Source organism: Anopheles arabiensis, chromosome 3, assembly GCF_016920715.1.
Source record: "Anopheles arabiensis isolate DONGOLA chromosome 3, AaraD3, whole genome shotgun sequence".
Taxonomy (NCBI): domain Eukaryota; kingdom Metazoa; phylum Arthropoda; class Insecta; order Diptera; family Culicidae; genus Anopheles; species Anopheles arabiensis.
The window spans coordinates 67,292,273-67,308,221 of record NC_053518.1 but is presented as its reverse complement, the minus strand read 5'-3'; the positions used below and the strand labels follow the sequence as shown (position 1 = coordinate 67,308,221).

The following is a 15,949-nucleotide window of genomic DNA, read 5'->3' as shown; positions in this document are numbered from 1 at the left end:
GTAAAAGAGCGCACAATAAAATTTGTCAATCCTTAGTGGTAAACTAAAATTAGGAGATAATATTTAGCCTTTGAGAACGAATAAACATTAAATAATCACTGGCAAATAAACAATGAATTATCAAAGCTTGATCATATTACTCGATATTTCGCAAAACGTCCCGATGTGGAACTGTTATTTAATGTTTATTCATTTTCTACAGCAGGTATCCGGTTCGAAGGGCCAAATGTTTAAAATGACGTCATAAAGCTGAAGAATGGATGTAGAGTTTAAGGTAAACAATCGTTGTAATTCCATGTCTTCAAGTGGGTTCGCTGTAGCTCGCTAATGCATGCACGATTTAACAATATGCTCACCCCGTGTTGAAATCTCGTATGGTTCAGATTAATAAGTTAATTTATTGCAGGGTTTGCACGATTATTTCGTTTTGCTTTATTCCCATTTGTCTCATGGTTTATTTTTTGTCTCCATATATTTTTTTTAATTTGTTTGCACCATTTTTGGGAATTGTCCTAATAATATAAATTATAATTTTAAAGAATAAAGGAACTAAATACAATGAAAGCAAAAACTCGGGAAACGCTCAATACATTGTCAGGATATCCAAAGAAATACCATAAATATCCAAAAATCTTTGGCCAACACAACAAAAACTTTGAGAAACCCTGTAGTTTATTCTGACTTAACTGTGTATCCTATAACAATAGTGTTCAAGGGAACGTACAGTTAAAGAGGAAAGCAAGAAAATAGAAGACATTGCGATTAAGAGGAAGGATATTAAAAGGCAGCGGTAAGAGTTTAAAAATGGTTGAAATCAAAGAGATCACTAAAGTGTTATGGGAACAAATTTAATATGTTCTTATTTCTTCATTTTTGAAACATATAAAATTTCCATCTAAAAGAGCAAATTTAACATTTAATTTAAATTCGAATACTTCAAATTCTTATCGGAGTTCTCAAAATAAGCCGCCTCAACTCAAGAGAGAATTCAAGAACACTCCTTCGCGTCTTTTGTCGAAAAAAACCGTTAATCATTTATTCTAGAACCACACCAAATCCTAATATTTATGTATCGTTACGATCATACATCCGCTACTTAACGCTACACAAAACCCCCTCATTACTGGTAAGCATTAGAACTTCTCCCCCAAATTGTACCAGTTAACATTTGAATAATTAAATACGCGTTATCATTCAATCGTATTAAGAGTGAACGCTCGTGCCACTCACTCCAGAGTATTTTCATCCTTTAAAAAGAACCTCCAACGTTAACGATCCTCCTAACGAAAGCTGATCGCTTATCAGCAACCCAAAACCAGCGCAAAAGCGTGTCACTAGGCAAATCAGCTTCAAGTGTGCGTGTTGCGGCTGCTGCTTCCCATCCACCGCACAGCATCCAGGAGGAGGAGGAGGAGAACGTTATGTATCAACCGATTTGCCATAAAACCAATAACAATCTAATTTTGAGAAAAACCTCCCTTGCTCTAAAACGCGTATTTTATTCTACAATGAGCACGGATCAAGCAGCAACCCCGCGCGCTACAAGCCACTTTTCGCTGCAGGATTGTGTCCGCGTGCCGCCAGCCTCGAGTTCCCGGGGGCACCCTTCTCAACCGAGATAATGCACCACGGTTTGCCCAAACCGAAGCACGCGAAAGGAGGGAGTGCAATGATCCGCGAAGCATATTGTGACAATCACTTCCACATGCAATTATTCATCTTCAGCAAAGCAGACTGCGACTATGGGTCGGTCGGCCCACGGCAAGGCACACCCTCAATTTTGGCCTCGCATTATGACACGACAGAGATTCGCTTTTGCCGCCCCAAACCGTTCTACAACCCCCAACATAAAAACGGTGGAGATCTCCATGGTAACAACACCGTTGCCAATGAAGGAAGCAATGCGAAATGCGCTTTGACGGTGGTTTTTAAAGAGCTTAGTGAGTTAGAGAGACAGGCTCTACGAGGTAGAGAGCAAAGCAAATAATACACTTCTTTAAAGAATAAACTCTCTAAAACTCCATCCTCTTGCAGATATAAATTTGATTGTAGTTTTTTTTTTGTGGGCGATGTGCACACTTTTGGCGATTGTAAAGGGGACACAACGTGGCATTGTGCCTGTCGCCACGAAACAAATCACATAATGAACAAGTGAAGAGACGGCGGAACCCGGATGCCGGAAGTTACGGAAATATGGGCACCGGAACCGCGTGCGATGCGAATGGTTCTCCATGATCCTGTAGTTTTTACTTTCGTTCGATTCCCTGCTACTACGTTCACGGTGGACACATTTCCAATGGCTCGCTACACTATTTCATTGCGCACGGGAAAATGAAGGGCAAGAAAGGCCAGAGATAGAAAATAGAGAGAAAGGACGAGTGGACTGCCGTGCAAAACAAAAACGGGAAGTACTTTATTTATGGCCAATGTTTTGCGAGGAAGTTTTTCCAAACCAAAAGTTTATTATTTGTCCACACGAAGAAGGAGGTATGGGGGAAAAGCAGGAGTTTTCCGTTAAAGGGTTTTTTTTCCTGAAGCTTCTGAGTGCGGAGTTTTGATGGGGTTTCCTCCCTGTCGGCCCTGCAAACAATGGACAACTCAAACTGCACACGGCCGGTGAGTGAGAATGTCAACCGGCGTGCCACGGGTGCCTGTTGTCGATGACATTTTTACTGCTAATGGAATTGCGTTGTGTGCGTATTACGAGGAAGAGGAAGAGGGATGGGAGTAGTTCGATATGTTCGGTACGTAGTTGAGGAGATAATAAATCGAATAATGGACTCCATCAGGCAGCCGCAACGCTAACGACCAACGATGTGTGGGTTCGAATTTGGATTTCGATCCAGAAGTGTTTCGGTAAAAGGGTATCAAACAAACATTAAATTAGTGTCAAGCGGTCAAAAAGTCATTGTTAGACACCATAACATCTAACAAGACATCCAATTAGGCTTTCTACAACCATTAAAAGGATGCCACCGGAAAAGGGTGTATGGGAATAGATTAATTCATACTTGTTGAAACATTTGGAAGTATGGTTCTATTCGTAATATCTTTAAAAATGGGACGCTGTTCACATCAATTATTAGTTTATAAAACAACTAACACAAAGTAATTAAGAAAAGTATGTTGTATTCATTTAAACAAACCAATCCTCATGTAACTATTGCATCCAGCTGCAATTGAATATTGGATTACAATTTCGAATCAGTATTTGTGTTACCTTGTCCATTTTTGTATTAATCTCACAGTGTGATGCAAAAATATTGAGCACACGCATTACAGGTTAATAAATAAATTTAAGCAACAATCCATAGAATAATTGACGATATTTGCTCAATTTGGTACATATTTAAAGTTCAATTTATCGTGAGTTCGTTCGAAAAGAGTAAGGAAACATTCAAGGTTATTAAAACAAGTTTCAACCATTCTTCTAACATTTAATGATACAGTCATTTTTTATACTACAGCTAAGTATGTTAAAGGTCAAAACAATTCATCTGAATAACTTGTAATATAAGTTACACCTCAAACATAACACCAACATCATGCACATTGTAAGAGGAAACATGAGAAAAATATTTAAAAAATCAATAAAACAAGTAATCAGTAACACATTTTTGATTTTTTGGGAATCGGAGAATATTTTCCGAAATGTTTTAAACTAGTTTCACTTTGTTTCAAGATTTTTTAAACATATTTTTCAAATATTCCTCAATTTACTAGCTTTTCTAAAATCATTTGTTTAAAAATTGATGGGAAACAACTTAAACATCAGAAACATAAAAGAGAAACAACAGAAACTAAAGAAAAAATAAATTATAATGTAGGACACAGTCCATAAAACCAATATAAAAAACAATAAGAGAACATCTAATTGATCGTGTACCAAATTTAATAATATCAAGAAACATTCAAATACCCTTGGAAAACAACAACAAAAACGATCGAACCCCTCTGATTACAACTACACAAACAAACACTATGATGAGTCCTTCGAAACACTAAACAAAACAATACCGAATGCTTTTTCATTGTAATATTTTTCGGCTCAACTGTTCCAATATTGTTTCTTTCCTTCAATATCAAGCTGTGATGAATTTAACAACTTCAGTTTTCATATTTTTATTTCAAATAATTTTTATTTCGATTTTTCATTGAGACTTGAGTTTTTTTTCTATTTTTTGTATTTTCTTCTTTAATTTTTTACACTCTTTTCCCTCCGATCATTTCCTCAATAAACGCCCAAATACTGACAGAGACATTAGATAACAAATAATAGCCTTACCACGACCATCGACGCTTGCACGTCCAACGACATCGACAATGAAACTGTTAATGCTTCGGGGCGCATTGTAAAAACCCTATTTGTTCGCTTCTTACACCGCTTCGTTCATTTAGATAGAGCTAATTAGAATTAGACAATCGTCACTTCAAGACAAACGTCCAGAATAAAGAAGGTGACACAATTAGGCAGCGAAACCTGTAAGACTTCCTCCCGCCACGTTATGGGGCGACTTTTTTTTGGGTGAAGTACTCTCTTATAAGCTATCTTTTTTAAGACTTTCATACACCGTGTAAGTTATGATTTGGGATGTTTTTTTTTAAATTCTTTTATTTCCTATACGTTTTGTTCCGTTCGTTGAGGTTGGCGCTCATCGCTTCCAGTAATATATGTACAAAAACAGAAACAAAAACACAGGGAATGTTAGATCAGCCAGTCTCGTTTGCAATTCTGGGGCATTGGGTTTTTAACACTAAAAAAACCTAACCCAAAATAAACAAAAAAAACAAAACTAATAAATCGAGAGGTATAATGTTCCTACGGTTTGTTGGTTCCCGCTTACGAAACGCTCCAAACAAAAAGCGCTCCAAAACGAACCCTTTTTTCTCCTATTTTCCGCTCCACTTTTTGCGTGTGTATGTCTGTTGTTTTGCGTCTTATTAATTAAAAGTGTTAAAATTCTCCTATTACCAAAAAATGGGAAATGCGACTCCTCTAGAGCCTCTGAGCGAGCAGGCCAGCAGAATAAATTAAAACAAATACCCACCCCCGGATTTTGCCGGAGGAGGCGAAACCGACCCGAAGAGTGTGTGAGGCTGCATCTGCTTTTTACTCTAACTATTTACACATACAAATACACTGATCGACATACACACACACACTAGCCTAACTGGGTAAAGAAGGGGGGGATACGGGAGGATCGGGATTTTGCGTAAAATTAAAACGTACGCCACATGTTCACAGAACAGTGGCTCCTCTAGTTTCTCTAACGCTTCTTCTGCTTCCTATTCTTCCTAGTAGATGACCTGCACCGGTCGCCTCATCGCGTTCTCCAGATCGGGCAGCGTGGACTGGGATGCGCTCGGGCTCGAACCGGGCGACGCGGACGACGTGGACGAGGTGTTGTACAGGCTGTTGGAGTGTGCGGCATAGAGCGGTGCGGCCGCCGCCGATGCCGAGATGCCGGCGTAAATGTTCGAGTAGAACGAGCTGAGCGAGGTAGGTGGAAGCTGCTGTCCGGCCGACTGTTTGCCACTATCACCGCCCAACCCGCCGACGGGCGAATGGCCCGCCTGGTGGACGCTTTGCTGCTGCGATTGGTGCAGCTTCTGCAGGGTGAGTGGATCGAAGCTGCCAAAGTACGGCACCGGGTAGTGCTGCTCGAGCTGCTGCAGCGGATGGGCCGGGGCAAAGTAGGGCGGCAGCTGCGGGAACGGGTAGGAGGATCCGAGCGAACCGGCCTTGCCGCTCTGCTGCATGGCGCCCAGCGCTCCCAGCCCGTTCGCCGCACTGGCCAGCGGGTTCTTGGGCTTGCGGCGTGGCCGATACTTGTAGTCGGGATGCTCCTTCATGTGCGTTGCCCGCAGTCGCTTCGCCTCATCGATGAATGGGCGCTTCTGGGCCTCGGTTAGCAGCTTCCACTCCGAGCCGAGCCGCTTCGAGATCTCCGAGTTGTGCATCTTCGGGTTGTCCTTCGCGATCTGGCGGCGCTGCAGTCGGGACCACACCATGAACGCGTTCATCGGCCGCTTGATGTGTCCTTCCTGGCCGGGGGAGGTCTGTCCATTGACACCACCACCGCCGCCACCACCCATACCTCCACCACCCGCTGCACCATTCTGTCCGAGTGAGGCGTGATGGTGATGGGCCGCCCCATGCATCGCCCCGTGACCCTGCAGGCTGGCCAGCGAGGATGCCGGGAAGGTGAGACCACGCTTCAGCCCAAGATGGTCGGTCGGTGAGCTGGGGCTGTGGTGCGGCTGTGGGGCAAAATCCGCCGCCGGCGGTATGTCCATCCCGTTGCTGAGCGCAAACCCGTAGTGCGGATGTCCCAGGCTGGCCATCGTGTGGTGATTAATCATGATAATGGTGAGTATTTATGTTCTCTAGCACTTTCAACACTCGCATGCACTAGTCACAATTACACAGAATTGGCAAAAAAACAGCACACAACTGTTTGCTTAATGTGTCTTCACAGAGCAGGTCTCTTTATGAACCGTTTTTGTAAGCAGCAGCACTTTACTTGGTTTTTTTGTGGAATGGTTTTCAAACACTTGTTTTACAATTGTTTCATTGATCTTTTTGCAAATCACAAAATCTCACACACAAACACTGGCTGTCGTCCCAACAGCACCAAATAGATTGACCAAAACAGCAGCACAAACAATCGCACGAATAATGCACGAATAGCATCCGGAATTGTTTTATTCACACTAACAATTGGTGCGTTGTCTGTGATTGTTGGAAACTGTTCAGTTCAATGCTTCGTTCTTTATACGCGTTTGTTGCACCACCTAATAAAGATCGATTCTTTGCTTTTATTTTACTATTTATCTTGTTCGAACTCAGGCGGATCTCGCGAGACGACGACAAAGACGACGGGGAAAGTGTCCGTTCGGCTCCAGAGCTGGGAACGTATTGAAATGTTTTGCCGCACCACGACTACGGGTCGGGAGAGATGATCGCTCGGCAAACGACGGCATACGACACGGGTTGTTTTGTTTCCTACAAAGCGTGCGCTCTTTCTGTCTCTCGTGTGTTATTGCCCTTGCGAGTTTTGCGTTTTGTTCTCTCTGTTCACCATTCTTTCCATGCTTAATTCATCGCTTTGTGTGCTTTCTTGCTCGCTTTTAATGGACTCTTTCATGCGCGCTCTCTCTCTCTTTCTAGTTTAAAACGTCGCATGCCTTTTCATCTAAAGCGCAAACTCCCATTCTTTCTGCTTGAATGAGATGGCAATCATGTACGCTGCTCAATAGCGAGAAAGAAAGAGAGCGCGCGCGATTGCAGCGTGAGAGCGTTCTCACAAAACTCACGCTCGCTGCTCACTCGCGCCACAAGAAAAGGGGGCGTGGTTACGTGAGCTTCCCTGTGGTTGTCTCATCTCGCTCGCACCACCTTTTTGCACCGTTTTGTGCACCACCAACAGTACACACAACAGGAATAAAAGGGGAGCCATTCTTCTCACTATTACGCCTTTATTCTCATTCTCTTCAAATTCCGCCCTTTATTGTACAAATGGTTTGTTGGGGTTGGGAAGGGGCACAGCAACAAAGCTTTTGCTGTTATCCACCACCCGGCTCTCCCTGTATGTTTACTCTTCTCTTCTTCTGTGTTCTTTCTCGTCTACACCGGAAAACAGCTGCTTTGCCTTTTCTTTCCTTCTCTCTTATGTTGTTAATTGCGAAGCTTTATTTCGATACCATTTCCAGCAATGGCTACGGGTTTTTCTTTTTTTTTAGCCTTTGCCGGGAAAATGCAACATATTTTTATGTGCTTTTGACAATGAAATAGGGGGGCTGTAGGTTGTGAATGAAATTTCTTCGCCAACCGCTGCAAAATAGCGTTTTGCTTTGCTTTTCTTTTACTCTTTCACATACGTTTTGTTGGCACTTTTGTTTTGTTTGTACTTCCCCTCCCGGGAAAAGACGGGAGTTCGATCGCCCATCGGCCCACCTCGCGCTTGGCAAGGGTTCACACGGGGCAGCACCAGCAGCTATCTCTTTCCCACTTTGCCTCGACTGCAAAAGCTTTAATGGCCTCGGCATGCCTGCGCTCCACGCTTCCCCGAATACAATGCCGCACCGGTCGTGGCCTGAACACAAAGGACTGAACACAATAAAAGCTTTTCTTCGCAGTTCGGGTGCGTGCTTTTTCCCGCATTTATTTTCTTTTTCTTTCTTCTTTTCTTGAAGAAAAAGGAAAAAGCTTTTCCCCGAGGTTGCATTGTATGTAGTTTGCTTGGTTCTTACGCTCGTTTTTGAATCCTTTCTTTCTTTCCTTCCTTCCACTGCAATCTCCCATTTCATTCTTCCGCTTTCCGGTTAGGTCCGGTCGCTCTGTTCGTTCATTCTTTCCTTTCTTTTCGTTACTTTCTTTGCTTAGTTTGTTATGTTTTTGTCTCTCCCTATATCTTTCTCGTTCTCTCTCTTTAAGCTCTTTCTTATTGGTTTCTGTGGGTTGTTTTTGGCATCGCTGCACTGTATTATTTATTTCTTTAGTCGTATTTTTTTTAGTTGCTGTGTGCGCTTGTGCTTACTTCCACTCAAAAAACATGATTGCCAATAGCGAGGCGGTGGGAGTTGTGCTATTGCTACAGCTCCAAATTAAACTGTTGAAAACGTTACCGAACCGGGGGAGCATACAAAAGTTGAGTCGAGAGAGTATATATTGCTGTTACTAGCATTGATCTAGCTTAATGATTAGTTTTATGAGATACTGGTATCAATATGACCAATTTATTGCCCTTTTATGGTTGTTGCTTTCATCTCGTTCTACTGTAACTTTGGCCCACAGTGTCTGGCAGACTGTTGAACACGTTTTTGCTCAACTTGGAATACAACGAATGGGTTAAATGAATGACAATGTGATATAATAATTCCAAATAATCCCAATCTTACAAATATTCTTCAATAATTGATCATAATTTAAAACCTATCACTTTTACGAGCTAATATAAGAGACATCATTGTAAGGACATGCTAAGAATAACCGAGAAAGTGTGCTCACTCTTTCAGATAGCATGAAAACCTGTTTTAAACCCATTGGAAGTTAAAAATTGCAACGTTAAACGATAAAACTATAAAAGTGACTCAAAACTATAACATCAAACTCAACGATGAACTACACCAATTACTAAAGTAAAACAGGGCATGCTGGACGACTTTAACCAAGTTAAAGAAGTAATTGAATTAGCCTCCACAATGAGCCTTTTTTCATCATTTAAATCTTCAAATTGCGTCAAATTTATCATAAAACAAACTGTAAAGATCATCAAATCAAAACTCTCTCTCAACTTTACCCTGTTACCATTAACCTCAAAGCTAATGGAGCTTTTCTGCACCATTTTCTTCGCGCTTTTATTTTAATGCGAGCTTTTAAGTTGTTTCTTCCTTTTTTTCAAACTTCACATTTAACACGCTATCATCCATGTTATTATCCTTATCATTCTGTTTGCTGAAACATTTTGGGTGAGAATGGAGCAGCTCTTTTACGAAACAAAGTCGAACATCCAATTGACACCTCCGACGAAACAACAACAAGGACAATCAGACAGTTCGGGTTTAACGATTGCGGAGTTAATTAAAGCTTTCAAACCCAACACTAGCAGCATTTTGTGTGTAGTATTGGGTTCGTTTGATGGGGGAGGGCGGCAAAATTGGAGAAAAAAATGCCGGCGAACTTTATGCACGCTCAGTGCTAGAGTGTAAAGTCACACAAAAAAGCCACTCTCTTTCATACAAACAGAGTTCATTGGATGTGTTTTTTTACCTTTTTTTTCTTACTAATCTCATCCTGCAGGGGTTACCTGTTGTGCCGATTTTATGACCTACGAGTGTGCATGAAATCGATCCTGTTACATTATACTGCCTCCTCGTGCTCTCTCCCTCTCTTTTTCTCTCCGTCGTGGACCTCATATGGATGACAATTCATGCACACAAACACACAGCACCATGTTTTTTCGATTAGCCAGGGAACCGTTTTTTATGGCCCAGCCATAATAATGTGAGTTGTGGACATTTTTTTTTTCTTCTGTTCAGTTTGTTTGGCACATGTTTTGCTTTCGCTTTTTTCCTCTTTATGTTTGCCATTTTATCGCAAGCAAATGAAGAAGCAAAAAAAAACCCGCATCACATTCTATTTGGGGAGGTATGTTTCCTTTTTTTTGTTTAATTGTATGCTTTTTATAGCAGCTTTTTTGCAGTGTTTGGTTGCCTGAGAGGCCGCACAGTTGTGCTATGCGAAATACAAACACAAAACACGGTGGAAAAACAAACACCGTGGAAATTGGGAATTCTGTTCTGCTCTGTTCCGATTGTTATACGATCGAGCATCGAGGCGACTATTGGGCCCAAAAGAAAGACAAACACACCGACCAGACCGAACGCCTTTACGAAACAAACGCTGATTTACGATTGTTTGCTGAGGCGGCTACCAGAAAACCTATCTCAAAACCTTTTGATCGACAAAACCTATACCGATGAAAGTGCATCCGGGTGAGGGAGCGGTCTATTAACCAATAAAGTGTGTGGGTGTGTGTGCTCTTTCTGCACTTTACTGTGTGCATTTGCATTCAGAGAACACCTTTTCTAACACCTCCCAATTAACGGCCCTGAGCACAACTCTTTTCCCTTCTGTTTGAGCTGCAGCAGCACAATAAAAGCTACCACAGTGGAAGAGGGAAAGTACGGAAGAAAGAACAAAAAAAGGTTACACACCAGCAATCCCGTCATTGCTGCCCAATTAACTGGCACAACACAAAAATGCAACCAAATACTTTTGTGTAGTACACGACGGCAATCTGCCTACCGTCCTGTGCACGGAAACAATGCACGGTTTCGGCTTCTTGAGCAGTTTTGGGGTGCAAATTGCTAGGATTGCTGTTTAGAGAAGAAAAGCATCTTTACAGCGCAAGAGAGAACGGTACATGGTTGGTAGGATAATTGCACATTTGTCCCCAGTGCAGTTTGCTAGATATAGTACTACGTTTGTGTTGCTATTTGATGCCACTGTACAGGAATTTAGACCTTTCTTTTATGATTTCAATTTTATGTTTACTGTTCAACAAGCATCGCCCACAAAGCAAAGGGATCTAACCAGGGATCTAAAACCAGGTGAATTATAAACTTTCGGGACAGCTTTTGCAGCTCAGTGGAAAAAAAAGTAACTGGAAGTTTTGGTGTTGGTTTGCACACACAATGTGAATGCAATAAATGGAAAATATAACAAACATCCTGAGGCGGGGTTTGCTTATGCATTTTAAAGTCAAGTCACATATCTTTAAAAAAACAAAACTTTAAATGAATACAGAAGCATCAGCACATTATAAAAGTGTCTTTTATTAATCTAAGCATAAGCAATGTAAGTTGGAAGTCATTGAAGAGTTGTGAAAAATAACTCACTTGATGATTATTATTACTAGTTTTGTATTAGTACATTAGTACATTCGTACATCCAGTAAACCTTTGACATTAGACAAAGCTTCACAATTAGTAAATTAGTAATACTAATGAAAATTAGACAATATCCTCCCTCTTCCATATATTCAAACTACATAAAAAGGCACATACAGAATAGCTTCTATTTTCTTTCTCAATGACATTTGCATAAATAAAAAAATGGACAAAAATTGTCGATTTTCATGAATTTATTGATTAACCCGTACTAACGAAACATTATTTGCACTTTCAATAATAGTATCTCATAAGTCAGTAGTCGCAATTTCACATGTCTATCAGTGAAACTGTTACTGTGATGGCTACAAAAGTGAAGTAATTTCATTCAGCAGCGTGCGCGATCAAAGAACGTCACCTCTTAGCGTCTAACACGTTTGTGGGCGTCGTATAAGCTTGTTCTGGCGTCTACAACAACTAACGGATGGCACTACCGGATAACAATCAGAGCATCGAAAGAAAGGCCAGTTCCGAATGACCAATAACCCTGAGTGACTTGAGGCTCCAAAGGAAGGTGAAAATGAGGATCGAGGGACATTGCTGCGTTCGCTTGGCCGGGAGGTAGTACCTACCCAGTGTAATAGTAGTACCTGAAAAACAATACCAAACATATCAGGAAGCAGAAACTGCATCTACTGGCTTTGCAGCGGCAAGCAATGTCGCCAAAACTCAATGCAACCATTTTAGGTGAATTTCGACTGAATTTCGATATGGCACCTTAATTCTCGAACCGATCCAACATCCAGCTGCGTCCCATCGATTTTTTTATAGATCAATGCGGTGCAAAAGCTCTACTCCAAGGAGGAGGAGGAGGACACGCATGTCTTCTTCCTCCATGCCGATAATTTCGGATAACTGACGAAAGGCAGCTCGCAAGGTCGTAGATTTAATGTTGCAAGTTAGCTTAAATAATTGCCTTTCAAAGGACTTTCATCTTTCAAATAAATGATCTTTCTTAGTTTTTTCTCTAAAGCCAGCCGAAAAAAGTACATTTAGACAATATTTAAAAATATATATAACATAACATATTACTAGAACAAATAAAGGCAAAAAGGGTTTCCCAATAATAAGGTTAACGTTAACCAGTTCATGCCACTAGCTTTTAAGATAGCATATCAATTTAACAAAACCAAATGTCTTTTGGCATAGAAATATTGCTTCTTGATTTGAAATACAACATTGAGACAAATATAACATTGAAATACAAGTCACAAAACCTGTGAGCTAATTTTCTTCAAAATATATTTTATAACCTGAACTCCAAAAGCTTTCTTATACTACACACTGCCTATGGCATCTTCGCTTAAACTGTAAGTTTAATCAATTTCGAACTATTAAAGCGCATTTTAAAATCAAATTATTCACAACTCCTCCATAAGCCTCTTGTTGGTAGAGGAAAACTAATAACTCCTGAACAGAGGCAGCACTTCTACCGAAAACGAAACCCCCCCTCCTCCCAAGAGGACAACAACAGCTCGATACTCGAACGATTGTATATTGATTAAAGAGAGCGAACACACTCCACCTGACAGTCTCGCAGTTTAACGTGTCTTTTTCGACCAACATTGTAGTAGTGCCAATGAACTAACAAAATGCACCCCAAAACAAGTAGTGTAAAAAGAGTAGAACGAAACGAAGGAAGGAAGGAAGAAGACGAAACCTCTCAATAAATTACTGGATTACGCGCGTGATTTATCTCTCCACCTGGGCACACCACACGACAGTGGGGACAGTTTTCTGTTTTTTTCTTCTCTCTCTCGTATCGATGGGTGGTTAATTTATTTGCCATAAATTATGCCCATGATTTGTGGTGGCAATATTTAGTGAATTTATGAGCTCGGCCGTACGTGCGTGTGTGTGCCCAGTGGCGCTCTGCGTGGGTGATGGTTATGGCCGAGCTAACGGTGTTCTACTACAATCGAATCGAAAGCATACAATTATTTGAAAAAATGCACGGTTTGGAAATGAAAAACCTCGATTGGCCGTAACTATTCAAGAGCAGATATTGGCCGGGATAATTGTTTATCTAGGCCGATCCTCATATTATAAGCGTGTTAAAAGACTTTCGCGCAACTGCTTCACGCGCTACCCGATCATTCGTTGAGCCGTTAGCATTGATTGAGCTTTCGAAGCATCCGCAAACCCGCACGCATCACATGGCACACTAGATGTACAAGCAAGCACTGCTCGAGCGAATGGCATACTTCCGTTCCGTTCCGTTCGATATTTTCACGCCTCTTTACACTTTAATAGAGCCCATTTCGGCCTACTTGGATCGAACTAGGCACCGCAGGGAGAAAGGAAAAGCGTAAAGAAAGACGATGAAAGCACACCCAACTGCGAGAGGAATGGAATATGATTTTTTGCAAATGAAGCTGCTTTTGTCGGGCTCTATTTTTTACCGAAATATACCAACCGAAAAAAGGAATCTGTTTGCCAAACCCTCACCTTTAATTGACTCCTGTGTTTGAAGAGCTGATTTTCGGAAAAAGAAGCAAAAAAAAGCAAAGCCGCCAAAGAATGGGCGACCTTTCTTCAGGGGGTTTTTCTTCCCCACACAGCACAACAACACTCTGCTGCAGATGGACGACGACGATATCTCGATTAAAATCTAATCTTTGCTGATACACACCAACCGGCGAACGGAAGTGAAGGCTTTAAGGTAGACCCGGGAGGGAACAGTGTTGAGGCAAACCACCTCTTGAGCCTAATGCCACTTCACACACGCACACGCGGCGGCATGCATGATGGTTCCTCACAGCTAGTTAGCAAATCTGACGAACAGTCAACAACGACGTGCCGTATGGCAAATGGAAAAAGCAACCAAAAAAAACGGGCAAATTAAGCTTCAAATCAGGGTATGTGAGCGCGTTATTGATCAATTTGCGGATACGCACGGTTGCTGGATGAGATGGGATTTTGATTTGCTTGATATCGTATTTGGCGTGCATTGACGGTCCGGTGACGGTGACGGTGCATCCGGTCGGAACTATGGAATTGAAGGAGCATATGCTGGGATGGAAGGAGGAAGGTAAGGTAAGGTTAATAGATATTAATTGGTTGTTTGTGTCGGTGTGGGTTTTGTCAGAAGTTACTTGATGGTTTGCTTCTTATTTAGCGAGCAGTCGATTGATCTTCATCAAACTATGATCTCTTCTTCTAGGGTACATTTGCAAAAGTATAAAAGCAAAACCAGCTGGTAGGTTTTAATATTTTTTTCTTTTTATCTCATTTTTTCATGTACTTTTTTAATCTAGTTTTTTTGTCTATGTTCTTTTTTAATCTATTCTGTATCTATTTTTTCATTTATTTTTCATTCACTTTTATCATGTAATTTTTTTCATCTTGTTTGGTTTTTCATGTGTAGAAGGAGTTTATTCGTAGCAGGTTAAAACAAACTTCAAATACTCACCCTAATTTAGCCAGGAGTTTATCAAATAACTTATCACTGTGACATTCATTTGTTTGGTTTTAATATTTAACATTATTTACTAATAATTTATTTAACTGATACATTATTGATCAGAAATACTGCTGTTCAAGTTTGCTTGCAAATCTTTACTAGATCTGCTGATCAATATATAATTTAGCTTCTTGCTAATTATATTAATATCAGGATAACTCTCTTATTAAGCCGCACTAATTGTTAGGTAGTTCTTCAATAAATATTTGACAGATGTTAGAGAGAACTGTATGTCACTGTTGCTAGAGCCTTTAGAATAACTAACACTTTCTTTAAAGATAAAAAAAAAAACATTTAAAAAATAAATCCAATACTTATTCATGTAACTAGAATATAGATTACGAAAATGTAAATGTTCAATATAATATTTAATCATGAAAGCTATTCTCATATCAATAAAACATACAAAGATTCATTAAGAATGAAAACGTCATTTCCTATCCTATCCTATTTTTATTGAATTTTCATCAATTTTATATTTTTGTCGTAACTCAATGTCACTAGTTTAATTTTACATTTTTTTACCTGTTTTTTGTTTCGTGTTCCAAGAAAGTACTTAACGTCATCAATAAAACTCCAGTCCAAAAGTAACAATTTTCCAAATAACTCTAAAAAAACTATATTGTACTCTTATTTCTCTTTCTTCCAAAGTTCCTTCCTAACCAGCAAACGTCTCAAGTCAAGTTATTTTTTATTTGAAAAGGCCATACACTCTCAAACGTTTAATATGACATCTCCGAAGCCTTTCAAATGGTCACACCGCAAAAGCAATTATAAAACACGCTCGTACTAACACACCGCCGCCGGAGAACGACGGCACGATCCACGATCACAATTAATAAGACGTAGCTTTGTTCGCAGCAAAAGCTTATCCTCCTACTTCAGGGAAAAAAATGTGATACTTGATAGCCCCCATTCGTCCTTCTCTAAATGATTGTGTCAAAAAGCCAATCATATTTAGCCCCTCCGCATCCGCTCCAAACGAGTGTCCATGGTCCTCCACCCATAAAGCATGATTCTGATTGATGTCCA

General features: G+C 40.6%; 1 protein-coding gene across 1 annotated transcript; it reads right to left on the bottom strand.

The window, feature by feature from the left end:
- Positions 1–4,606: 4,606 nt before the first annotated feature.
- LOC120903525 (SOX domain-containing protein dichaete) lies at positions 4,607–6,928 on the bottom strand. The gene has a single exon (XM_040313005.1). It carries the CDS (start codon positions 6,361–6,363, stop codon positions 5,296–5,298), a length of 1,068 nt encoding a protein of 355 aa, XP_040168939.1. The 5' UTR covers positions 6,364–6,928; the 3' UTR covers positions 4,607–5,295.
- Positions 6,929–15,949: the final 9,021 nt, after the last annotated feature.

What these genes read in the sequence shown, in the direction of transcription:
- LOC120903525 (XM_040313005.1), bottom strand. Translation starts at nt 6,363, where the DNA reads ATGATTAATCACCACACGATGGCCAGCCTGGGACATCCGCACTACGGG.